Raw genomic sequence first — 27,418 nt, 5'->3', positions numbered from 1 at the left:
CCACTACCTAGAAACCAACCACACAGGTACACTATAGGACTAGGAGACAACCACACCCACTACCTAGAAACCAACCACACAGGTACACTATAGGACTAGGAGACAACCACACCCACTACCTAGAAACCAACCAGACAGGTACACTATAGGACTAGGAGACAACCACACCCACTACCTAGAAACCAACCACACAGGTACACTATAGGACTAGGAGACAACCACACCCACTACCTAGAAACCAACCACACAGGTACACTATAGGACTAGGAGACAACCACACCCACTACCTAGAAACCAACCAGACAGTTACACTATAGGACTAGGAGACAACCACACCCACTACCTAGAAACCAACAACACAGGTACACTATAGGACTAGGAGACAACCACACCCACTACCTAGAAACCAACCACACAGGTACACTATAGGACTAGGAGACAACCACACCCACTACCTAGAAACCAACCAGACAGTTACACTATAGGACTAGGAGACAACCACACCCACTACCTAGAAACCAACCACACAGGTACACTATAGGACTAGGAGACAACCACACCCACTACCTAGAAACCAACCTGTACACTATAGGACTAGGAGACAACCACACCCACTACCTAGAAACCAACCACACAGGTACACTATAGGACTAGGAGACAACCACACCCACTACCTAGAAACCAACCACACAGGTACACTATAGGACTAGGAGACAACCACACCCACTACCTAGAAACCAACCACACAGGTACACTATAGGACTAGGAGACAACCACACCCACTACCTAGAAACCAACCACACAGGTACACTATAGGACTAGGAGACAACCACACCCACTACCTAGAAACCAACCACACAGGTACACTATAGGACTAGGAGACAACCACACCCACAACCTAGAAACCAACCACACAGGTACACTATAGGACTAGGAGACAACCACACCCACTACCTAGAAACCAACCACACAGGTACACTATAGGACTAGGAGACAACCACACCCACTACCTAGAAACCAACCACACAGGTACACTATAGGACTAGGAGACAACCACACCCACTACCTAGAAACCAACCACACAGGTACACTATAGGACTAGGAGACAACCACACCCACTACCTAGAAACCAACCACACAGGTACACTATAGGACTAGGAGACAACCACACCCACTACCTAGAAACCAACCACACAGGTACACTATAGGACTAGGAGACAACCACACCCACTACCTAGTAACCAACCACACAGGTAAACTATAGGACTAGGAGACAACCACACCCACTACCTAGAAACCAACCACACAGGTACACTATAGGACTAGGAGACAACCACACCCACTACCTAGAAACCAACCACACAGGTACACTATAGGACTAGGAGACAACCACACCCACTACCTAGAAACCAACCACACAGGTACACTATAGGACTAGGAGACAACCACACCCACTACCTAGAAACCAACCTGTACACTATAGGACTAGGAGACAACCACACCCACTACCTAGAAACCAACCACACAGGTACACTATAGGACTAGGAGACAACCACACCCACTACCTAGAAACCAACCAGACAGGTACACTATAGGACTAGGAGACAACCACACCCACTACCTAGAAACCAACCACACAGGTACACTATAGGACTAGGAGACAACCACACCCACTACCTAGAAATCAACCACACAGGTACACTATAGGACTAGGAGACAACCACACCCACTACCTAGAAACCAACCAGACAGGTACACTATAGGACTAGGAGACAACCACACCCACTACCTAGAAACCAACCTGTACACTATAGGACTAGGAGACAACCACACCCACTACCTAGAAACCAACCACACAGGTACACTATAGGACTAGGAGACAACCACACCCACTACCTAGAAACCAACCACACAGGTACAATATAGGACTAGGAGACAACCACACCCACTACCTAGAAACCAACCACACAGGTACACTATAGGACTAGGAGACAACCACACCCACTACCTAGAAAAAAACCACACAGGTACACTATAGGACTAGGAGACAACCACACCCACTACCTAGAAACCAACCACACAGGTACACTATAGGACTAGGAGACAACCACACCCACTATCTAGAAACCAACCACACAGTTACACTATAGGACTAGGAGACAACCACACCCACTACCTAGAAACCAACCACACAGGTACACTATAGGACTAGGAGACAACCACACCCACTACCTAGAAACCAACCTGTACACTATAGGACTAGGAGACAACCACACCCACTACCTAGAAACCAACCTGTACACTATAGGACTAGGAGACAACCACACCCACTACCTAGAAACCAACCACACAGGTACACTATAGGACTAGGAGACAACCACACCCACTACCTAGAAACCAACCACACAGGTACACTATAGGACTAGGAGACAACCACACCCACTACCTAGAAACCAACCACACAGGTACACTATAGGACTAGGAGACAACCACACCCACTACCTAGAAACCAACCACACAGGTACACTATAGGACTAGGAGACAACCACACCCACTACCTAGAAACCAACCACACAGGTACACTATAGGACTAGGAGACAACCACACCCACTACCTAGAAACCAACCACACAGGTACACTATAGGACTAGGAGACAACCACACCCACTACCTAGTAACCAACCACACAGGTAAACTATAGGACTAGGAGACAACCACACCCACTACCTAGAAACCAACCACACAGGTACACTATAGGACTAGGAGACAACCACACCCACTACCTAGAAACCAACCACACAGGTACACTATAGGACTAGGAGACAACCACACCCACTACCTAGAAACCAACCACACAGGTACACTATAGGACTAGGAGACAACCACACCCACTACCTAGAAACCAACCTGTACACTATAGGACTAGGAGACAACCACACCCACTACCTAGAAACCAACCACACAGGTACACTATAGGACTAGGAGACAACCACACCCACTACCTAGAAACCAACCAGACAGGTACACTATAGGACTAGGAGACAACCACACCCACTACCTAGAAACCAACCACACAGGTACACTATAGGACTAGGAGACAACCACACCCACTACCTAGAAACCAACCACACAGGTACACTATAGGACTAGGAGACAACCACACCCACTACCTAGAAACCAACCAGACAGGTACACTATAGGACTAGGAGACAACCACACCCACTACCTAGAAACCAACCTGTACACTATAGGACTAGGAGACAACCACACCCACTACCTAGAAACCAACCACACAGGTACACTATAGGACTAGGAGACAACCACACCCACTACCTAGAAACCAACCTGTACACTATAGGACTAGGAGACAACCACACCCACTACCTAGAAACCAACCACACAGGTACACTATAGGACTAGGAGACAACCACACCCACTACCTAGAAACCAACCACACAGGTACACTATAGGACTAGGAGACAACCACACCCACTACCTAGAAACCAACCACACAGGTACACTATAGGACTAGGAGACAACCACACCCACTACCTAGAAACCAACCTGTACACTATAGGACTAGGAGACAACCACACCCACTACCTAGAAACCAACCACACAGGTACACTATAGGACTAGGAGACAACCACACCCACTACCTAGAAACCAACCACACAGGTACACTATAGGACTAGGAGACAACCACACCCACGACCTAGAAACCAACCAGACAGTTACACTATAGGACTAGGAGACAACCACACCCACTACCTAGAAACCAACCACACAGGTACACTATAGGACTAGGAGACAACCACACCCACTACCTAGAAACCAACCAGACAGTTACACTATAGGACTAGGAGACAACCACACCCACTACCTAGAAACCAACCACACAGGTACACTATAGGACTAGGAGACAACCACACCCACTACCTAGAAACCAACCACACAGGTACACTATAGGACTAGGAGACAACCACACCCACTACCTAGAAACCAACCACACAGGTACACTATAGGACTAGGAGACAACCACACCCACTACCTAGAAACCAACCACACAGGTACACTATAGGACAGTGGTTCCACAAACCTTTTCATGTCAAGGACCCCCAAATTGACTCTAATTAGCCCCGCAGACCCCAATTTGAAGAGATATGCCAGGGACCCCCATAAGAGATGATTTTTACGGCTCTAGCAGTGATTCTCAACCCGTTTCATTTCAAGGACCCCCAGTTAGTTTGACATGCATTAGTCTATACGGACCCCCATTTAATGGCAATTCTATCTCTGGGACTCCCAAATTATATTTTTAAAATCAATGCTAATTGAACTCAAATGGAACCAAATGGACCCTAACGGGTCCATTTGGTTCCATTTGTACACGCTCAGAGTTACAGACCCATAAGGTTCCATTTGGTTCCAAAGCATCATTTAGCTGGGGACCCCCTGGAACTCCCTTAAGTACCCCCAGGGACCCCACTTTGGGAACCCATGCACTAGGACACACACATGCGCGCACACACACACACGCACACACGCACACATGCACACATGCACACGCACACACACACACTTTGACGTGGGTTTTCTGTTTTGCGTATAGAGGCAAAGCTTGCTGTGAGGAGGGGAGTGACTCCGCCCACTGGGCCAATCTACGGTCTGACCAATGAGAACGCTGCTCTGGACATTGACTGGCAGACGGCCAGCGGTAACGGAACATACCCAGGTTGGTAAACCCAGAGCCGTCTATGAGGAGAGTTGCGACATTGAGGGGGCAGAAACCCAGAGCCGTCTAATAGGAGAGTTGCGACATTGAGGGGGCAGAAACCCAGAGCCGTCTAATAGGAGAGTTGCGACATTGAGGGGGCAGAAACCCAGAGCCGTCCCAGAGGAGAGTTGCGACATTGAGGGGGCAGAAACCCAGAGCCGTCCCAGAGGAGAGTTGTGACATTGAGGGGGCAGAAACCCAGAGCCGTCCCAGAGGAGAGTTGTGACATTGAGGGGGCAGAAACCCAGAGCCGTCTAATAGGAGAGTTGCGACATTGAGGGGGCAGAAACCCAGAGCCGTCCCAGAGGAGAGTTGCGACATTGAGGGGGCAGAAACCCAGAGCAGTCTCAGAGGAGAGTTGCGACATTGAGGGGACAGAAACCCAGAGCCGTCCCAGAGGAGAGTTGCGACATTGAGGGGGCAGAAACCCAGAGCCGTCCCAGAGGAGAGTTGTGACATTGAGGGGGCAGAAACCCAGAGCCGTCCCAGAGGAGAGTTGTGACATTGAGGGGGCAGAAACCCAGAGCCGTCTAATAGGAGAGTTGCGACATTGAGGGGGCAGAAACCCAGAGCCGTCCCAGAGGAGAGTTGCGACATTGAGGGGGCAGAAACCCAGAGCAGTCTCAGAGGAGAGTTGCGACATTGAGGGGACAGAAACCCAGAGCCGTCCCAGAGGATAGTTGCGACATTGAGGGGGCAGAAACCCAGAGCCGTCCCAGAGGAGAGTTGTGACATTGAGGGGGCAGAAACCCAGAGCCGTCTAATAGGAGAGTTGCGACATTGAGGGGGCAGAAACCCAGAGCCGTGCCAGAGGAGAGTTGCGACATTGAGGGGGCAGAAACCCAGAGCAGTCTCAGAGGAGAGTTGCGACATTGAGGGGGCAGAAACCCAGAGCCGTCCCAGAGGAGAGTTGCGACATTGAGGGGGCAGAAACCCAGAGCCGTCCCAGAGGAGAGTTGTGACATTGAGGGGGCAGAAACCCAGAGCCGTCCCAGAGGAGAGTTGTGACATTGAGGGGGCAGAAACCCAGAGCCGTCTAATAGGAGAGTTGCGACATTGAGGGGGCAGAAACCCAGAGCCGTCCCAGAGGAGAGTTGCGACATTGAGGGGGCAGAAACCCAGAGCAGTCTCAGAGGAGAGTTGCGACATTGAGGGGACAGAAACCCAGAGCCGTCCCAGAGGATAGTTGCGACATTGAGGGGGCAGAAACCCAGAGCCGTCCCAGAGGAGAGTTGTGACATTGAGGGGGCAGAAACCCAGAGCCGTCTAATAGGAGAGTTGCGACATTGAGGGGGCAGAAACCCAGAGCCGTGCCAGAGGAGAGTTGCGACATTGAGGGGGCAGAAACCCAGAGCAGTCTCAGAGGAGAGTTGCAACATTGAGGGGGCAGAAACCCAGAGCCGTCCCAGAGGATAGTTGCGACATTGAGGGGGCAGAAACCCAGAGCAGTCTCAGAGGAGAGTTGCGACATTGAGGGGGCATTGGGGGGGCAGAAACCGAGCGCTGTTCATGCAGCCTGAACTGAGACAACCTGGAGTTGGAAATACATTGTTTTCAACGAGGGCGGCGCAAATAAGAGCTATTTTAAGCATGTGTGCAACATGACAACTGTTTTAAAGTATTGTACAGTGTCAACTAAAGTCTCTTTAATGTTTACTATTACTACAAAACAATTTAAAATAAAGGGATTTAAGATCATTAAAGCTGGGCTGTTGCCCCGAGTCCAGTGCATTTCTGCCTATACTTCCGGGCCAGGACTTGTCCCAGTTGGTTGTCCCCATTCTCAATAGAAGTCTATGTAGGAGAGCCTCCATTGGACTGAAGCCAATAGAAGTCTATGTAGGAGAGCCTCCATTGGACTGAAGCCAATAGAAGTCTATGTAGGAGAGCCTCCATTGGACTGAAGCCAATAGAAGTCTATGTAGGAGAGCCTCCATTGGACTGAAGCCAATAGAAGTCTATGTAGGAGCGCCTCCATTGGACTGAAGCCAATAGAAGTCTATGTAGGAGAGCCTCCATTGGACTGAAGCCAATAGAAGTCTATGTAGGAGAGCCTCCATTGGACTGAAGCCAATAGAAGTCTATGTAGGAGAGCCTCCATTGGACTGAAGCCTATAGAAGTCTATGTAGGAGAGCCTCCATTGGACTGAAGCCAATAGGAGTCTATGTAGGAGCGCCTCCATTGGACTGAAGCCAATAGAAGTCTATGTAGGAGAGCCTCCATTGGACTGAAGCCAATAGAAGTCTATGTAGGAGAGCCTCCATTGGACTGAAGCCAATAGAAGTCTATGTAGGAGAGCCTCCATTGGACTGAAGCCTATAGAAGTCTATGTAGGAGAGCCTCCATTGGACTGAAGCCAATAGGAGTCTATGTAGGAGAGCCTCCATTGGACTGAAGCCAATAGGAGTCTATGTAGGAGAGCCTCCATTGGACTGAAGCCAATAGGAGTCTATGTAGGAGAGCCTCCATTGGACTGAAGCCAATAGGAGTCTATGTAGGAGAGCCTCCATTGGACTGAAGCCAATAGGAGTCTATGTAGGAGAGCCTCCATTGGACTGAAGCCAATAGGAGTCTATGTAGGAGAGCCTCCATTGGACTGAAGCCAATAGAAGTCTATGTAGGAGAGCCTCCATTGGACTGAAGCCAATAGGAGTCTATGTAGGAGAGCCTCCATTGGACTGAAGCCAATAGGAGTCTATGTAGGAGAGCCTCCATTGGACTGAAGCCAATAGAAGTCTATGTAGGAGAGCCTCCATTGGACTGAAGCCAATAGAAGTCTATGTAGGAGAGCCGCCATTGGACTGAAGCCAATAGAAGTCTATGTAGGAGAGCCTCCATTGGACTGAAGCCAATAGAAGTCTATGTAGGAGAGCCTCCATTGGACTGAAGCCAATAGAAGTCTATGTAGGAGAGCCTCCATTGGACTGAAGCCTATAGAAGTCTATGTAGGAGAGCCTCCATTGGACTGAAGCCAATAGAAGTCTATGTAGGAGAGCCTCCATTGGACTGAAGCCAATAGAAGTCTATGTAGGAGAGCCGCCATTGGACTGAATCCAATAGAAGTCTATGTAGGAGAGCCTCCATTGGACTGAAGCCAATAGAAGTCTGTGTAGGAGAGCCTCCATTGGACTGAAGCCAATAGAAGTCTATGTAGGAGAGCCTCCATTGGACTGAAGCCAATAGAAGTCTATGTAGGAGAGCCTCCATTGGACTGAAGCCAATAGAAGTCTATGTAGGAGAGCCTCCATTGGACTGAAGCCAATAGAAGTCTATGTAGGAGAGCCTCCATTGGACTGAAGCCAATAGAAGTCTATGTAGGAGAGCCTCCATTGGACTGAAGCCAATAGAAGTCTATGTAGGAGAGCCTCCATTGGACTGAAGCCAATAGAAGTATATGTAGGAGAGCCTCCATTGGACTGAAGCCTATAGAAGTCTATGTAGGAGAGCCTCCATTGGACTGAAGCCAATAGAAGTATATGTAGGAGAGCCTCCATTGGACTGAAGCCAATAGAAGTCTATGTAGGAGAGCCTCCATTGGACTGAAGCCAATAGAAGTATATGTAGGAGAGCCTCCATTGGACTGAAGCCTATAGAAGTCTATGTAGGAGAGCCTCCATTGGACTGAAGCCAATAGAAGTATATGTAGGAGAGCCTCCATTGGACTGAAGCCAATAGAAGTATATGTAGGAGAGCAGTAAGACAACCCTTCTCAGTAAGACAACCCCTCCCCCTATCCACAAGGAGGAGCAGTGCACCAAAGCATTACGGGAATTGTAGTCCAGGAAGTAAGTAAGTGAGCCCAGTATGACCATGACATCAGAGACACTGGTCTATCACTGCTAAAATCTAAAATATATAAAACTACACACACATAAAGACACCCAGGAAAGTGTTCTAAATCTTCCAAACGTCATTAACATTTATTTTTTTTGCAAAAAGGTCTGAAGTGTCCCGCTAATGAAAACGAGTGCTACATTCTTATCAACAAAGACCTTCTCATTTCTCATGCAGTCGTGTGTGTGTGTGTGTGTGTGTGCGTGTGCGTGTGCGTGTGCGTGCGTGCGTGCGCGCGTTCCACTGCAGGTTTCACTGTCGCTGCGTTGGTGAGCTACAAGAATCTGGAGAGATCCGTTAACCACTCCTTTGACAGTCTCAGAGGAGGAGGAGGAGGAGGAGGAGGACTCTACCAGAGGGACGGCGAGGATCCTGAGAACATCCAGATCTTCTCTAAGGTGGTGTCGGCCGTGGTCTCCAACCCTTCCACAGAACACCTGCACACGCCCGTCGGCCTCACGCTGAGACACCTGCAGGTGGGACAATATCTCTACACCCTATACAGCAGGGGTTCCCAAACTGTTTCGTGTCCAGGACCCCCAAATCAACATTTATTAAGCCACGGACCCCCCATTTGAAAACACATGCCAGTGACCAAAAATAGCAGACCTACAAGCTCATAGCGCGGCACAAATCTTTGAATATATATTCTTTCAGAGCGAACGTTTTTAACTCAAATATTTGCTTCTGGGGGGGTGCAACCCTAACAACTCACATAGAAACATAGGGCTTTGAGAACGACTCACATAGAAACATAGGGCTTTGAGAACGACTCACATAGAAACATAGGGCTTTGAGAACGACTCACATAGAAACATAGGCCTTTGAGAACGACTCACATAGAAACATAGGCCTTTTCAGAAACTGTCAGGATTTAGAAGATATTTGGTAGAATCGTCCTCAGGTCTAAACGTGTTTCCTTTCCACCACTTGGTGTTCTAGGAGAGGGAGGGTCCTGAGGCGCGTTTCATCTGTGCGTACTGGAAGAACGCGAGCGGAGGGTCCTGGGCCACGGACGGCTGCAGCCGGCTGTCTGCGCGCTCCAACGCCACACACACCGTGTGTCTCTGTCACCATCTGAGCAGCTTCGCTGTGCTGATGGCACTCTACCCACTGGAGGTGAGGACAGGCTCGCTACGCTTCGCTACGCAACGCTACGCGTTGGTTTTACACTTGGTTGCATGGTTGCAACGCGTTGCAGCCAGGGACGGATAACCCCACAAGGGCCCCTGGGCCGGTAAATCTTTTGGGGGCCCCCTAGCGCGCGTGCGCGCAGAACTTTCGAGGTTTTTTGTGTTTTTATAAAGATTTTTACCTAAATTTAACAAAATCAATGGCCAATGAAGATCCCCAGGAGTTTTTTTCAGGGCCTCAAACCCATTACAGGGCTTTACATTTTCCCAGAAGGGCCCCTGAGAGCCAATTTGGCCCTGGTCGCAGCGCGATGCGTTGTGAGCTTTTAGATCGGCTATTTTCAGCAAGTGTAAAAACATTGCCGTCATTGCGACGGCATCAAGGCCCGCCAAAATACCTTTTAGTCGACTACATCAACTGTAGATTTAGTCGACTAAAATCTTATGATATTTACTCGACTAAAACTAGACTGACACTAAAACATTCCAGGCGACTAAAATTAGACTAAAACTAAATAAACGATTCAAGAGACAACCGTCCATGTGTTCTCTCTGGGCCGCCTTGCAGCCGTCCATGTGTTCTCTCTGGGCCGCCATACAGCCGTCCATGTGTTCTCTCTGTGCCGCCATGCAGCCGTCCATGTGTTCTCTCTGTGCCGCCATACAGCCGTCCATGTGTTCTCTCTGTGCCGCCATACAGCCGTCCATGTGTTCTCTCTGTGCCGCCATGCAGCCGTCCATGTGTTCTCTCTGGGCCGCCATACAGCCGTCCATGTGTTCTCTCTGTGCCGCCATGCAGCCGTCCATGTGTTCTCTCTGTGCCGCCATGCAGCCGTCCATGTGTTCTCTCTGTGCCGCCATGCAGCCGTCCATGTGTTCTCTCTGGGCCGCCATGCAGCCGTCCATGTGTTCTCTCTGGGCCGCCATACAGCCGTCCATGTGTTCTCTCTGGGCCGCCTTGCAGCCGTCCATGTGTTCTCTCTGTGCCGCCTTGCAGCCGTCCATGTGTTCTCTCTGTGCCGCCATGCAGCCGTCCATGTGTTCTCTCTGTGCCGCCATGCAGCCGTCCATGTGTTCTCTCTGTGCCGCCATGCAGCCGTCCATGTGTTCTCTCTGTGCCGTCATGCAGCCGTCCATGTGTTCTCTCTGTGCCGCCATGCAGCCGTCCATGTGTTCTCTCTGTGCCGCCTTGCAGCCGTCCATGTGTTCTCTCTGTGCCGTCATGCAGCCGTCCATGTGTTCTCTCTGTGCCGCCATACAGCCGTCCATGTGTTCTCTCTGGGCCGCCTTGCAGCCGTCCATGTGTTCTCTCTGTGCCGCCTTGCAGCCGTCCATGTGTTCTCTCTGGGCCGCCATGCAGCCGTCCATGTGTTCTCTCTGGGCCGTCCATGTGTTCTCTCTGTGCCGCCATGCAGCCGTCCATGTGTTCTCTCTGTGCCGCCATGCAGCCGTCCATGTGTTCTCTCTGTGCCGCCATACAGCCGTCCATGTGTTCTCTCTGTGCCGCCATACAGCCGTCCATGTGTTCTCTCTGTGCCGCCATGCAGCCGTCCATGTGTTCTCTCTGTGCCGCCATACAGCCGTCCATGTGTTCTCTCTGTGCCGCCATACAGCCGTCCATGTGTTCTCTCTGTGCCGCCTTGCAGCCGTCCATGTGTTCTCTCTGTGCCGCCTTGCAGCCGTCCATGTGTTCTCTCTGTGCCGCCATGCAGCCGTCCATGTGTTCTCTCTGTGCCGCCATACAGCCGTCCATGTGTTCTCTCTGTGCCGCCATACAGCCGTCCATGTGTTCTCTCTGTGCCGCCTTGCAGCCGTCCATGTGTTCTCTCTGTGCCGCCTTGCAGCCGTCCATGTGTTCTCTCTGTGCCGCCATACAGCCGTCCATGTGTTCTCTCTGTGCCGCCTTGCAGCCGTCCATGTGTTCTCTCTGTGCCGCCTTGCAGCCGTCCATGTGTTCTCTCTGTGCCGCCTTGCAGCCGTCCATGTGTTCTCTCTGTGCCGCCTTGCAGCCGTCCATGTGTTCTCTCTGTGCCGCCTTGCAGCCGTCCATGTGTTCTCTCTGTGCCGCCATGCAGCCGTCCATGTGTTCTCTCTGTGCCGCCTTGCAGCCGTCCATGTGTTCTCTCTGTGCCGCCATGCAGCCGTCCATGTGTTCTCTCTGGGCCGCCTTGCAGCCGTCCATGTGTTCTCTCTGTGCCGTCCATGTGTTCTCTCTGTGCCGTCCATGTGTTCTCTCTGTGCCGTCCATGTGTTCTCTCTGTGCCGTCCATGTGTTCTCTCTGTGCCGTCCATGTGTTCTCTCTGTGCCGCCTTGCAGCCGTCCATGTGTTCTCTCTGTGCCGCCATACAGCCGTCCATGTGTTCTCTCTGTGCCTCCATGCAGCCGTCCATGTGTTCTCTCTGTGCCGCCTTGCAGCCGTCCATGTGTTCTCTCTGTGCCGCCATGCAGCCGTCCATGTGTTCTCTCTGTGCCGCCATACAGCCGTCCATGTGTTCTCTCTGTGCCGCCATGCAGCCGTCCATGTGTTCTCTCTGTGCCGCCATGCAGCCGTCCATGTGTTCTCTCTGTGCCGTCCATGTGTTCTCTCTGTGCCGTCCATGTGTTCTCTCTGTGCCGCCATGCAGCCGTCCATGTGTTCTCTCTGTGCCGCCATACAGCCGTCCATGTGTTCTCTCTGTGCCGCCTTGCAGCCGTCCATGTGTTCTCTCTGTGCCGTCCATGTGTTCTCTCTGTGCCGCCATACAGCCGTCCATGTGTTCTCTCTGTGCCGTCCATGTGTTCTCTCTGTGCCGCCATACAGCCGTCCATGTGTTCTCTCTGTGCCGTCCATGTGTTCTCTCTGTGCCGCCATACAGCCGTCCATGTGTTCTCTCTGGGCCGCCATGCAGCCGTCCATGTGTTCTCTCTGTGCCGCCATACAGCCGTCCATGGAGCTTGAGTTCCTGACGCGGTTCGGACTGGTCCTCTCCCTGCTGTGTTTGTCGGCGTCCATCGTCACGTTCTGGCTGTGCCGCTCCATCCAGGGAACGCGCACCACCATCCACCTGCACCTCTGCGTCTGCCTCTTCATCGCAGACCTCATCTTCCTCGCCGGCGTCGAGAAGACCAAACCTGAGGTTTGTACATTAGTGCAGCAGATTAACCCTTTCAGCGCTAGCATTTATTGAAAAATTAGGATCTAATTCACGCCAGCATTTTTTCCAGTCGAGCTCTTATTTTGAAAAGCCACAGTTCCAGTCTACCGGAAGTAGATTATCCTAGGACGCTCAACGGAGCCGAGACAGGCCTTGTTTAGAATGTGATTCCAAACCGGGGCCTCTGGAGGGCTCCACATCGTCGGCTCTGTGCTGTCAAAGAAACGCTGTTTTGACCAAAATGCCATCTGGGACAAGGAATAGGAGATACAGGCGATTGAAAGAAACGGATAGAATGGATTATTATGGCGACGACAATCTAAGATGGGCGACCCAGTGCTGTGCTAACAACATAGCTAGATAACCGGCTAACGTAAGTAGCATTTTGGCTCGATCGATCGAATGTGCTATAAAAGTGCAATTGCCATTAATCAACGGCAAGGGCGCTGAAAGTATTAAGTCAATGTTTCATGAGAATCGTTCACTTGGTACCCGTGTGCTCATAGTGCTACGGAAGCTACTCTCTCTTGGTACCCGTGCTCATAGTGCTACGGAAGCTACTCTCTCTCACAAAATTTACACAATTTTTTCAAGATGGCCGCCAGTCGAGGTGGTTTTAAACAGGGTTTGAGCTATATTGAGCTATACAATCCTATTTCGATGGCCTATACATCGAAATATATGTTTCTGAGTATGAGGAATCCAATTCTGCATTTAGAAAATCTAAATTATTTAATATTATGATGATACAATGGAAATTAAACGATAAAGTGGGGCAGATTAAGTCCATATTCCGTAATAATCCTTCACTTGGTGGTACAAGCACCAGATTTGGCACAAATGATGTCCAGGATGTACTTTCTAAGAAAAGTACATTATCCAGCTGAAAACCCAAGATGGCCGCCAGTTTTCAAGATAAAGAAACGTTCACGTTAAGAAAAGCTCATAGCGCGCCACCGAGTGGGAGCGCTACGAGCTTGTAGATCTGCTATTTTTTGAGAAATCGTGAAAATGTGACGCAAATCTTTGAATATAATATTCTTTCAGAGCGAACGATTTTAACTCAAATATTTGCTTCTAGGGAGGTCCCTGGAACAACATATTTTCAGATGGGGGGGGGGGGGGGGGGGGGCGGAGGCATATTACATATCATTTTTGGGGTCCTTGACAATCATGAAATATTGAGAACCACCTTAGATTGAAACATAGGTATTTCAGTAAACTGTCAGAATTTTTAGAAGACATTTTTTTAATTTCGACGTCAGGTTCAAGTCCCTAATCATGTGTTCCAGGGCGGCTGCAGGCTGGTGGCGGCCCTGCTCCACTACTTCTTCCTGGGCTCTCTGTGCTGGATGCTGCTGGAAGGGGTCCAGCTGTACCGCATGGTGGTCCTGGTGTTCAACACCACCATCCGCCCGCTCTACCTCTACGCCGTGGGCTACGGCACGCCCCTGGCCGTGGTGGTGGTCTCTGCCGTCAGCAGGCCTACAGGGCATGGCACCCAAACACAGTAAGTGTGTGTGGTTGTGTGTTGAGAAAGCATGGAAAGGGAGAGGCCGGTTTGTACTGCCGGTCTGCCCCTCATGGGAACGTGAACGCACTGCCGGTCTGCCCCTCATGGGAACGTGAACGCACTGCCGGTCTGCCCCTCATGGGAACGTGAACGCACTGCCGGTCTGCCCCTCATGTGAACGCGAACATACAAACGCACGATGTACCTGCAGCCCCAAAACATCACAGCCAATCATTGTGTTCTTCGGACGCTCGGCTAGACCGGACGCGCCGCGGAATAATAGATTGCTTGATCTTTTATTTACACAGTCCTTAATGGAGTGGTTTGTTGTGCATCGATTGGATGCCAAACATCACCTGGTGTTCTGTGTGGAAGGAAGTGTCTTCCTCACATCACGTCATCTCTCATGACAGGAACACCAAGCCCAACAGAACCCCCCTTAACCCGTTCTGGGGCGGGAACCCCGTTTGGTGTTTTAGAGCATTGTGTTATACTTTAGCCATTGAAAAATAGCAGATCTACAAGCTTGTAGGTCTGCTATTTTTTTTAAATTACACCCGTGTGAACTGAGTGGTGCAACTCCCCCCCCCCTCTCTGTCTCTCATTAGCAGGCAGCAGTGCAGCGCTATCTTTCTCTCTCTGTTTCTGGCACAACAGCGCCACTTTTGGTAGTCATTGGTACTCGTGCTCATAGTGACATAGTTAGTTAGGTGAACACATAGGTGAACACGGTTCCTTGGAGTGGTTGCACCACTCAAAAATCGTGAAAACGTTTTTAACTCTAATCTTTGCTTCTGGGGGGTCCCTGGAACAACATATTTTCAGATGGGGGTCGGTGGCCAAATACATATATTTTTGGGGGTCCTTGACATGAAGATGTTTCAGAACAACTGACAGAAACATTGAGGGTTTTTCAGAAAACTGTCAGGATTTAGAAGACATTTGTAGAATCGTTCCCGTTGCGGTCTCTCTCTCCCTCCTTGCGGTCACTAACGTGTTGTGGTCTCTCTCCCTCCTTGTGGTCACTAACGTGTTGTGGTCTCTCTCCCTCCTTGTGGTCACTAACGTGTTGCGGTCTCTCTCTCCCTCCTTGTGGTCACTAACGTGTTGTGGTCTCTCTCTCCCTCCTTGTGGTCACTAACGTGTTGCGGTCTCTCTCTCTCCTTGTGGTCACTAACGTGTTGTGGTCTCTCTCCCTCCTTGTGGTCACTAACGTGTTGTGGTCTCTCTCCCTCCTTGCGGTCACTAACGTGTTGTGGTCTCTCTCTCCCTCCTTGTGGTCACTAACGTGTTGTGGTCTCTCTCTCTCCTTGTGGTCACTAACGTGTTGTGGTCTCTCTCCCTCCTTGCGGTCACTAACGTGTTGTGGTCTCTCTCTCTCCTTGCGGTCACTAACGTGTTGCGGTCTCTCTCTCTCCTTGTGGTCACTAACGTGTTGTGGTCTCTCTCTCTCTCCTTGTGGTCACTAACGTGTTGTGGTCTCTCTCTCTCCTTGTGGTCACTAACGTGTTGCGGTCTCTCTCTCTCTCCTTGCGGTCACTAACGTGTTGTGGTCTCTCTCCCTCCTTGTGGTCACTAACGTGTTGCGGTCTCTCTCTCTCCTTGCGGTCACTAACGTGTTGTGGTCTCTCTCCCTCCTTGTGGTCACTAACGTGTTGTGGTCTCTCTCTCCCTCCTTGCGGTCACTAACGTGTTGTGGCCTCTCTCTCCCTCCTTGTGGTCACTAACGTGTTGTGGTCTCTCTCCCTCCTTGCGGTCACTAACGTGTTGCGGTCTCTCCATCCTTGTGGTCACTAACGTGTTGTGGTCTCTCTCTCCTTGCGGTCACTAACGTGTTGTGGTCTCTCTCCCTCCTTGCGGTCACTAACGTGTTCTGGTCTCTCTCTCCCTCCTTGTGGTCACTAACGTGTTGCGGTCTCTCTCTCCCTCCTTGTGGTCACTAACGTGTTGCGGTCTCTCTCTCCCTCCTTGTGGTCACTAACGTGTTGTGGTCTCTCTCTCCCTCCTTGTGGTCACTAACGTGTTGCGGTCTCTCTCTCCCTCCTTGTGGTCACTAACGTGTTGCGGTCTCTCTCTCCCTCCTTGTGGTCACTAACGTGTTGTGGTCTCTCTCTCCCTCCTTGCGGTCACTAACGTGTTCTGGTCTCTCTCTCCCTCCTTGTGGTCACTAACGTGTTGTGGTCTCTCTCTCCCTCCTTGTGGTCACTAACGTGTTGCGGTCTCTCTCTCCCTCCTTGTGGTCACTAACGTGTTGCGGTCTCTCTCTCCCTCCTTGTGGTCACTAACGTGTTGTGGTCTCTCTCTCCCTCCTTGCGGTCACTAACGTGTTCTGGTCTCTCTCTCCCTCCTTGTGGTCACTAACGTGTTGCGGTCTCTCTCTCCCTCCTTGTGGTCACTAACGTGTTGCGGTCTCTCTCTCCCTCCTTGCGGTCACTAACGTGTTGCGGTCTCTCTCTCCCTCCTTGTGGTCACTAACGTGTTGTGGTCTCTCTCCCTCCTTGTGGTCACTAACGTGTTGTGGTCTCTCTCTCCCTCCTTGTGGTCACTAACGTGTTGCGGTCTCTCTCTCCCTCCTTGTGGTCACTAACGTGTTGCGGTCTCTCTCCCTCCTTGTGGTCACTAACGTGTTGCGGTCTCTCTCCCTCCTTGTGGTCACTAACGTGTTGCGGTCTCTCTCCCTCCTTGTGGTCACTAACGTGTTGTGGTCTCTCTCTCTCCTTGTGGTCACTAACGTGTTCTGGTCTCTCTCTCTCTCCTTGTGGTCACTAACGTGTTCTGGTCTCTCTCTCTCTCCTTGCGGTCACTAACGTGTTGTGGTCTCTCTCTCCCTCCTTGTGGTCACTAACGTGTTCTGGTCTCTCTCTCTCTCCTTGTGGTCACTAACGTGTTCTGGTCTCTCTCTCTCTCCTTGTGGTCACTAACGTGTTCTGGTCTCTCTCTCCCTCCTTGTGGTCACTAACGTGTTGCGGTCTCTCTCTCCCTCCTTGTGGTCACTAACGTGTTGTGGTCTCTCTCTCCCTCCTTGCGGTCACTAACGTGTTGCGGTCTCTCTCTCCCTCCTTGTGGTCACTAACGTGTTGCGGTCTCTCTCTCCCTCCTTGTGGTCACTAACGTGTTCTGGTCTCTCTCTCTCTCCTTGTGGTCACTAACGTGTTGCGGTCTCTCTCTCCCTCCTTGTGGTCACTAACGTGTTGCGGTCTCTCTCTCCCTCCTTGTGGTCACTAACGTGTTCTGGTCTCTCTCTCTCTCCTTGTGGTCACTAACGTGTTGCGGTCTCTCTCTCCCTCCTTGTGGTCACTAACGTGTTGCGGTCTCTCTCTCCCTCCTTGTGGTCACTAACGTGTTCTGGTCTCTCTCTCTCTCCTTGTGGTCACTAACGTGTTGCGGTCTCTCTCTCCCTCCTTGTGGTCACTAACGTGTTGTGGTCTCTCTCCCTCCTTGTGGTCACTAACGTGTTGCGGTCTCTCTCTCCCTCCTTGTGGTCACTAACGTGTTGTGGTCTCTCTCTCCCTCCTTGTGGTCACTAACGTGTTGCGGTCTCTCTCTCTCCTTGTGGTCACTAACGTGTTGTGGTCTCTCTCCCTCCTTGTGGTCACTAACGTGTTGTGGTCTCTCTCCCTCCTTGCGGTCACTAACGTGTTGTGGTCTCTCTCTCCCTCCTTGTGGTCACTAACGTGTTGTGGTCTCTCTCTCTCCTTGCGGTCACTAACGTGTTGCGGTCTCTCTCTCTCCTTGTGGTCACTAACGTGTTGTGGTCTCTCTCTCTCTCCTTGTGGTCACTAACGTGTTGTGGTCTCTCTCTCTCCTTGTGGTCACTAACGTGTTGCGGTCTCTCTCTCTCTCCTTGCGGTCACTAACGTGTTGTGGTCTCTCTCCCTCCTTGTGGTCACTAACGTGTTGCGGTCTCTCTCTCTCCTTGCGGTCACTAACGTGTTGTGGTCTCTCTCCCTCCTTGTGGTCACTAACGTGTTGTGGTCTCTCTCTCCCTCCTTGCGGTCACTAACGTGTTGTGGCCTCTCTCTCCCTCCTTGTGGTCACTAACGTGTTGTGGTCTCTCTCCCTCCTTGCGGTCACTAACGTGTTGCGGTCTCTCCATCCTTGTGGTCACTAACGTGTTGTGGTCTCTCTCTCCTTGCGGTCACTAACGTGTTGTGGTCTCTCTCCCTCCTTGCGGTCACTAACGTGTTCTGGTCTCTCTCTCCCTCCTTGTGGTCACTAACGTGTTGCGGTCTCTCTCTCCCTCCTTGTGGTCACTAACGTGTTGCGGTCTCTCTCTCCCTCCTTGTGGTCACTAACGTGTTGTGGTCTCTCTCTCCCTCCTTGTGGTCACTAACGTGTTGCGGTCTCTCTCTCCCTCCTTGTGGTCACTAACGTGTTGCGGTCTCTCTCTCCCTCCTTGTGGTCACTAACGTGTTGTGGTCTCTCTCTCCCTCCTTGCGGTCACTAACGTGTTCTGGTCTCTCTCTCCCTCCTTGTGGTCACTAACGTGTTGTGGTCTCTCTCTCCCTCCTTGTGGTCACTAACGTGTTGCGGTCTCTCTCTCCCTCCTTGTGGTCACTAACGTGTTGCGGTCTCTCTCTCCCTCCTTGTGGTCACTAACGTGTTGTGGTCTCTCTCTCCCTCCTTGCGGTCACTAACGTGTTCTGGTCTCTCTCTCCCTCCTTGTGGTCACTAACGTGTTGCGGTCTCTCTCTCCCTCCTTGTGGTCACTAACGTGTTGCGGTCTCTCTCTCCCTCCTTGCGGTCACTAACGTGTTGCGGTCTCTCTCTCCCTCCTTGTGGTCACTAACGTGTTGTGGTCTCTCTCCCTCCTTGTGGTCACTAACGTGTTGTGGTCTCTCTCTCCCTCCTTGTGGTCACTAACGTGTTGCGGTCTCTCTCTCCCTCCTTGTGGTCACTAACGTGTTGCGGTCTCTCTCCCTCCTTGTGGTCACTAACGTGTTGCGGTCTCTCTCCCTCCTTGTGGTCACTAACGTGTTGCGGTCTCTCTCCCTCCTTGTGGTCACTAACGTGTTGTGGTCTCTCTCTCTCCTTGTGGTCACTAACGTGTTCTGGTCTCTCTCTCTCTCCTTGTGGTCACTAACGTGTTCTGGTCTCTCTCTCTCTCCTTGCGGTCACTAACGTGTTGTGGTCTCTCTCTCCCTCCTTGTGGTCACTAACGTGTTCTGGTCTCTCTCTCTCTCCTTGTGGTCACTAACGTGTTCTGGTCTCTCTCTCTCTCCTTGTGGTCACTAACGTGTTCTGGTCTCTCTCTCCCTCCTTGTGGTCACTAACGTGTTGCGGTCTCTCTCTCCCTCCTTGTGGTCACTAACGTGTTGTGGTCTCTCTCTCCCTCCTTGCGGTCACTAACGTGTTGCGGTCTCTCTCTCCCTCCTTGTGGTCACTAACGTGTTGCGGTCTCTCTCTCCCTCCTTGTGGTCACTAACGTGTTCTGGTCTCTCTCTCTCTCCTTGTGGTCACTAACGTGTTGCGGTCTCTCTCTCCCTCCTTGTGGTCACTAACGTGTTGCGGTCTCTCTCTCCCTCCTTGTGGTCACTAACGTGTTCTGGTCTCTCTCTCTCTCCTTGTGGTCACTAACGTGTTGCGGTCTCTCTCTCCCTCCTTGTGGTCACTAACGTGTTGCGGTCTCTCTCTCCCTCCTTGTGGTCACTAACGTGTTCTGGTCTCTCTCTCTCTCCTTGTGGTCACTAACGTGTTGCGGTCTCTCTCTCCCTCCTTGCGGTCACTAACGTGTTGTGGTCTCTCTCTCTCCTTGTGGTCACTAACGTGTTGCGGTCTCTCTCTCTCCTTGCGGTCACTAACGTGTTGCGGTCTCTCTCTCCCTCCTTGTGGTCACTAACGTGTTGCGGTCTCTCTCTCCCTCCTTGTGGTCACTAACGTGTTGTGGTCTCTCTCTCCCTCCTTGTGGTCACTAACGTGTTGCGGTCTCTCTCTCCCTCCTTGTGGTCACTAACGTGTTGCGGTCTCTCTCTCCCTCCTTGTGGTCACTAACGTGTTGCGGTCTCTCTCTCCCTCCTTGCGGTCACTAACGTGTTGCGGTCTCTCTCTCCCTCCTTGTGGTCACTAACGTGTTGCGGTCTCTCTCTCCCTCCTTGTGGTCACTAACGTGTTGTGGTCTCTCTCTCCCTCCTTGTGGTCACTAACGTGTTGCGGTCTCTCTCTCCCTCCTTGCGGTCACTAACGTGTTGCGGTCTCTCTCTCCCTCCTTGCGGTCACTAACGTGTTGCGGTCTCTCTCTCCCTCCTTGTGGTCACTAACGTGTTGCGGTCTCTCTCTCCCTCCTTGTGGTCACTAACGTGTTCTGGTCTCTCTCTCTCTCCTTGTGGTCACTAACGTGTTGCGGTCTCTCTCTCCCTCCTTGCGGTCACTAACGTGTTGTGGTCTCTCTCTCTCCTTGTGGTCACTAACGTGTTGCGGTCTCTCTCTCTCCTTGCGGTCACTAACGTGTTGCGGTCTCTCTCTCCCTCCTTGTGGTCACTAACGTGTTGCGGTCTCTCTCTCCCTCCTTGTGGTCACTAACGTGTTGTGGTCTCTCTCTCCCTCCTTGTGGTCACTAACGTGTTGTGGTCTCTCTCTCCCTCCTTGTGGTCACTAACGTGTTGCGGTCTCTCTCTCCCTCCTTGTGGTCACTAACGTGTTGCGGTCTCTCTCTCCCTCCTTGTGGTCACTAACGTGTTGCGGTCTCTCTCTCCCTCCTTGCGGTCACTAACGTGTTGCGGTCTCTCTCTCCCTCCTTGTGGTCACTAACGTGTTGCGGTCTCTCTCTCCCTCCTTGTGGTCACTAACGTGTTGTGGTCTCTCTCCCTCCTTGTGGTCACTAACGTGTTGCGGTCTCTCTCTCCCTCCTTGTGGTCACTAACGTGTTGCGGTCTCTCTCTCCCTCCTTGCGGTCACTAACGTGTTGTGGTCTCTCCCTCCTTGTGGTCACTAACGTGTTGCGGTCTCTCTCTCCCTCCTTGTGGTCACTAACGTGTTGCGGTCTCTCTCTCCCTCCTTGTGGTCACTAACGTGTTGCGGTCTCTCTCTCCCTCCTTGTGGTCACTAACGTGTTGTGGTCTCTCTCTCCCTCCTTGTGGTCACTAACGTGTTGCGGTCTCTCTCTCCCTCCTTGTGGTCACTAACGTGTTGCGGTCTCTCTCTCCCTCCTTGTGGTCACTAACGTGTTGCGGTCTCTCTCTCCCTCCTTGTGGTCACTAACGTGTTGCGGTCTCTCTCTCCCTCCTTGTGGTCACTAACGTGTTGCGGTCTCTCTCCCTCCTTGTGGTCACTAACGTGTTGCGGTCTCTCTCTCCCTCCTTGTGGTCACTAACGTGTTGTGGTCTCTCTCTCCCTCCTTGTGGTCACTAACGTGTTGTGGTCTCTCTCTCCCTCCTTGTGGTCACTAACGTGTTGCGGTCTCTCTCTCCCTCCTTGTGGTCACTAACGTGTTGTGGTCTCTCTCCCTCCTTGTGGTCACTAACGTGTTGCGGTCTCTCTCTCCCTCCTTGTGGTCACTAACGTGTTGCGGTCTCTCTCTCCCTCCTTGTGGTCACTAACGTGTTGCGGTCTCTCTCTCCCTCCTTGTGGTCACTAACGTGTTGCGGTCTCTCTCTCCCTCCTTGCGGTCACTAACGTGTTGTGGTCTCTCTCTCCCTCCTTGTGGTCACTAACGTGTTGCGGTCTCTCTCTCCCTCCTTGCGGTCACTAACGTGTTGCGGTCTCTCTCTCCCTCCTTGTGGTCACTAACGTGTTGCGGTCTCTCTCTCCCTCCTTGTGGTCACTAACGTGTTGCGGTCTCTCTCTCCCTCCTTGTGGTCACTAACGTGTTGCGGTCTCTCTCTCCCTCCTTGTGGTCACTAACGTGTTGCGGTCTCTCTCTCCCTCCTTGTGGTCACTAACGTGTTGCGGTCTCTCTCTCCCTCCTTGCGGTCACTAACGTGTTGTGGTCTCTCTCTCCCTCCTTGTGGTCACTAACGTGTTGCGGTCTCTCTCTCCCTCCTTGCGGTCACTAACGTGTTGCGGTCTCTCTCTCCCTCCTTGTGGTCACTAACGTGTTGCGGTCTCTCTCTCCCTCCTTGTGGTCACTAACGTGTTGCGGTCTCTCTCTCCCTCCTTGTGGTCACTAACGTGTTGCGGTCTCTCTCTCCCTCCTTGTGGTCACTAACGTGTTGCGGTCTCTCTCTCCCTCCTTGTGGTCACTAACGTGTTGCGGTCTCTCTCTCCCTCCTTGTGGTCACTAACGTGTTGCGGTCTCTCTCTCCCTCCTTGTGGTCACTAACGTGTTGCGGTCTCTCTCTCCCTCCTTGTGGTCACTAACGTGTTGCGGTCTCTCTCTCCTTGCGGTCACTAACGTGTTGCGGTCTCTCTCCCTCCTTGTGGTCACTAACGTGTTGCGGTCTCTCTCTCCTTGCGGTCACTAACGTGTTGCGGTCTCTCTCCCTCCTTGTGGTCACTAACGTGTTGCGGTCTCTCTCTCCCTCCTTGTGGTCACTAACGTGTTGCGGTCTCTCTCTCCCTCCTTGTGGTCACTAACGTGTTGCGGTCTCTCTCTCCCTCCTTGTGGTCACTAACGTGTTGCGGTCTCTCTCTCCCTCCTTGCGGTCACTAACGTGTTGCGGTCTCTCTCTCCCTCCTTGTGGTCACTAACGTGTTGCGGTCTCTCTCTCCCTCCTTGTGGTCACTAACGTGTTGCGGTCTCTCTCTCCCTCCTTGCGGTCACTAACGTGTTGCGGTCTCTCTCTCCCTCCTTGTGGTCACTAACGTGTTGCGGTCTCTCTCTCCCTCCTTGTGGTCACTAACGTGTTGCGGTCTCTCTCTCCCTCCTTGTGGTCACTAACGTGTTGCGGTCTCTCTCTCCCTCCTTGTGGTCACTAACGTGTTGCGGTCTCTCTCTCCCTCCTTGTGGTCACTAACGTGTTGCGGGTCTCTCTCTCCCTCCTTGTGGTCACTAACGTGTTGCGGTCTCTCTCTCCCTCCTTGTGGTCACTAACGTGTTGTGGTCTCTCTCTCCCTCCTTGTGGTCACTAACGTGTTGTGGTCTCTCTCTCCCTCCTTGTGGTCACTAACGTGTTGCGGTCTCTCTCTCCCTCCTTGTGGTCACTAACGTGTTGTGGTCTCTCTCTCCCTCCTTGTGGTCACTAACGTGTTGCGGTCTCTCTCCCTCCTTGTGGTCACTAACGTGTTCTGGTCTCTCTCTCCCTCCTTGTGGTCACTAACGTGTTCTGGTCTCTCTCTCCCTCCTTGCGGTCACTAACGTGTTCTGGTCTCTCTCTCCCTCCTTGTGGTCACTAACGTGTTCTGGTCTCTCTCTCCCTCCTTGTGGTCACTAACGTGTTGCGGTCTCTCTCTCCCTCCTTGTGGTCACTAACGTGTTGTGGTCTCTCTCTCCCTCCTTGTGGTCACTAACGTGTTGCGGTCTCTCTCTCCCTCCTTGCGGTCACTAACGTGTTGCGGTCTCTCTCTCCCTCCTTGTGGTCACTAACGTGTTGCGGTCTCTCTCTCCCTCCTTGTGGTCACTAACGTGTTGTGGTCTCTCTCTCCCTCCTTGTGGTCACTAACGTGTTGCGGTCTCTCTCTCCCTCCTTGCGGTCACTAACGTGTTCTGGTCTCTCTCTCCCTCCTTGCGGTCACTAACGTGTTGCGGTCTCTCTCTCCCTCCTTGTGGTCACTAACGTGTTGCGGTCTCTCTCTCCCTCCTTGCGGTCACTAACGTGTTGTGGTCTCTCTCTCCCTCCTTGTGGTCACTAACGTGTTGCGGTCTCTCTCTCCCTCCTTGTGGTCACTAACGTGTTGTGGTCTCTCTCTCTCTCCTTGTGGTCACTAACGTGTTGCGGTCTCTCTCTCCCTCCTTGCGGTCACTAACGTGTTGTGGTCTCTCTCTCCCTCCTTGTGGTCACTAACGTGTTGTGGTCTCTCTCTCCCTCCTTGTGGTCACTAACGTGTTGTGGTCTCTCTCTCCCTCCTTGTGGTCACTAACGTGTTGTGGTCTCTCTCTCCCTCCTTGCGGTCACTAACGTGTTGCGGTCTCTCTCTCCCTCCTTGCGGTCACTAACGTGTTGTGGTCTCTCTCTCCCTCCTTGTGGTCACTAACGTGTTGCGGTCTCTCTCTCCCTCCTTGCGGTCACTAACGTGTTGCGGTCTCTCTCTCCCTCCTTGTGGTCACTAACGTGTTGCGGTCTCTCTCTCCCTCCTTGTGGTCACTAACGTGTTGTGGTCTCTCTCTCCCTCCTTGTGGTCACTAACGTGTTGCGGTCTCTCTCTCCCTCCTTGCGGTCACTAACGTGTTCTGGTCTCTCTCTCCCTCCTTGCGGTCACTAACGTGTTGCGGTCTCTCTCTCCCTCCTTGTGGTCACTAACGTGTTGCGGTCTCTCTCTCCCTCCTTGCGGTCACTAACGTGTTGTGGTCTCTCTCTCCCTCCTTGTGGTCACTAACGTGTTGCGGTCTCTCTCTCCCTCCTTGTGGTCACTAACGTGTTGTGGTCTCTCTCTCTCTCCTTGTGGTCACTAACGTGTTGCGGTCTCTCTCTCCCTCCTTGCGGTCACTAACGTGTTGTGGTCTCTCTCTCCCTCCTTGTGGTCACTAACGTGTTGTGGTCTCTCTCTCCCTCCTTGTGGTCACTAACGTGTTGCGGTCTCTCTCTCTCTCCTTGTGGTCACTAACGTGTTGTGGTCTCTCTCTCCCTCCTTGTGGTCACTAACGTGTTGCGGTCTCTCTCTCCCTCCTTGTGGTCACTAACGTGTTGTGGTCTCTCTCTCCCTCCTTGTGGTCACTAACGTGTTGCGGTCTCTCTCTCCTCCTTGTGGTCACTAACGTGTTGCGGTCTCTCTCTCCCTCCTTGTGGTCACTAACGTGTTGCGGTCTCTCTCTCTCTCCTTGTGGTCACTAACGTGTTGCGGTCTCTCTCTCCCTCCTTGTGGTCACTAACGTGTTGCGGTCTCTCTCTCTCTCCTTGTGGTCACTAACGTGTTGCGGTCTCTCTCTCCCTCCTTGTGGTCACTAACGTGTTGCGGTCTCTCTCTCTCTCCTTGTGGTCACTAACGTGTTGCGGTCTCTCTCTCCCTCCTTGTGGTCACTAACGTGTTGCGGTCTCTCTCTCTCTCCTTGTGGTCACTAACGTGTTGCGGTCTCTCTCTCCCTCCTTGTGGTCACTAACGTGTTGCGGTCTCTCTCTCTCTCCTTGTGGTCACTAACGTGTTGCGGTCTCTCTCTCCCTCCTTGTGGTCACTAACGTGTTGCGGTCTCTCTCTCCCTCCTTGCGGTCACTAACGTGTTGCGGTCTCTCTCTCCCTCCTTGCGGTCACTAACGTGTTGCGGTCTCTCTCTCCCTCCTTGTGGTCACTAACGTGTTGCGGTCTCTCTCTCCCTCCTTGCGGTCACTAACGTGTTGCGGTCTCTCTCTCCCTCCTTGCGGTCACTAACGTGTTGCGGTCTCTCTCTCTCTCCTTGTGGTCACTAACGTGTTGCGGTCTCTCTCTCCCTCCTTGCGGTCACTAACGTGTTGCGGTCTCTCTCTCCCTCCTCCCGGTCACTAACGTGTTGTGGTCTCTCTCTCCCTCCTTGCGGTCACTAACGTGTTGCGGTCTCTCTCTCCCTCCTTGTGGTCACTAACGTGTTGCGGTCTCTCTCTCCCTCCTCCCGGTCAGCTGCTGGCTGTCTCTGGAGCACGGCTTCATCTGGAGCTTCTACGGCCCTGTGTGCCTCATCATCGTCCTCAACGTCTTCTTCTTCATGGTCACCGTGTGGAAGCTGGCCCAGAAGTTCACCAGCATCAACCCCGACCTGTCCAAGCTGCGCAAAATCAAGTCAGTCACTGTGTGTGTGTGTGTGTGTGTGTGTGTGTGTGTGTGTGTGTGTGTGTGTGTGTGTGTGTGTGCGCGTGTGTGTGTGTGTCTGTGTGCGTGCGCATGTGTGTGTGCGCGTGTGTCTGTGTGCGCGTGTGTGAGTGTTTGGAAAGCATTACATAAAAAACACGACAACGAGATACCGATCTTCCAGGTATGGAAGAACCATTTCAACGAATTATATAATAAAATAACAATGAACCCAGAACAAAGAAAAACATGTGAAAAAATGCTTGCATTAGAATCAGCAATTAAACAATATCAAAACCCATTAGACTACCAAATTACTGAAAAATAATTGAATTAAAAGCTTCAGACTCTGCAGCCAAAAAAGGCCTGTGGAGCTGATAGAATACTAAATGAAATGCTAAAAAACACAGACACCAAATTGAGATTGGCCATAGTAAAATTGTTCAACTTGATTCTGAGTGTGGGACACTTCCCTGACATGTGGAACAAAGGACTCATCACGCCCATTTTCAAGAGTGGAGATACATTCGACCCTAACAACTACAGAGGCATTTGTGTGAACAGTAATTTGGGGAAGGTATTTTGCAGTATTTTGAACACAAGACTCATCAACTTCCTTATGAAGCACAATGTCTTAAGTAAAGCACAAATTGCATTCTTGCCAAATTGCAGGACATCAGACCATATTTTCACCCTCCACACCTTAATTGATAAACAGGTAAACCAAAACAATAAGAAAATGTATGCCTGCTTTGTTGATTTTAAAAAGGCATTTGATTCAATCTGGCATGAGGGATTATTTTATAAATTATTAGAAAGTGGTGTGGGGGGGAAAATAATTAAATTGATGTATACAAACACTAAATGTGCAATAAAAATTGGAAACAAACAAACAACATACTTCACTCAAGGGCGTGGAGTGACCCAGGGCAACCCAATCTCTCCAACCCTCTTTAACATTTATGTTAATGAATTGGCCAAATTATTAGAACAGTCTACTGCTCCTGGTGTCATTCTACATGACTCTGAAATCAGATTCCTCCTCTATGCAGATGACCTGGTTCTGCTGTCACCAACAGAACAGGGTCTACAGCAGAACCTGGCTCTGCTTGAAACATTTTGTCAGTCCTGGGCCCTGACAATTAACCCTGACAAAACCAAAGTAGTAATATTACAAAAAAGGTCCACGAGTCGAAAGTACAACTTCACCCTAGGAACATCAAAAATCCAACAAAC

At 51.5% G+C, this 27,418-nt stretch overlaps 1 protein-coding gene across 1 annotated transcript in view; it reads left to right on the top strand.

Annotated features, from left to right (window-relative positions):
• The window catches only part of LOC306918317 (adhesion G protein-coupled receptor E5-like), a gene marked incomplete at its 3' end in the record, with an annotated part of 80,316 nt that extends 54,143 nt beyond the window's left edge, over positions 1–26,173 (top strand). The window contains exons 9-14 of the mRNA XM_079531207.1: positions 4,612–4,734; positions 8,861–9,087; positions 9,554–9,730; positions 12,667–12,861; positions 14,172–14,389; positions 26,015–26,173. Coding sequence (XP_079387333.1) covers positions 4,612–4,734; positions 8,861–9,087; positions 9,554–9,730; positions 12,667–12,861; positions 14,172–14,389; positions 26,015–26,173 — 1,099 coding nt within the window. The remainder of the gene's footprint in view (positions 1–4,611; positions 4,735–8,860; positions 9,088–9,553; positions 9,731–12,666; positions 12,862–14,171; positions 14,390–26,014) is intronic.
• Between the last annotated feature and the right edge of the window lie 1,245 nt (positions 26,174–27,418).

The sequence above is a fragment of the Electrona antarctica genome, assembly GCF_951216825.1.
Source record: "Electrona antarctica genome assembly, contig: scaffold_512, whole genome shotgun sequence".
Classification (NCBI taxonomy): Eukaryota; Metazoa; Chordata; class Actinopteri; order Myctophiformes; family Myctophidae; genus Electrona; species Electrona antarctica.
This window is presented reverse-complemented; position numbering and strand designations above follow the sequence as displayed.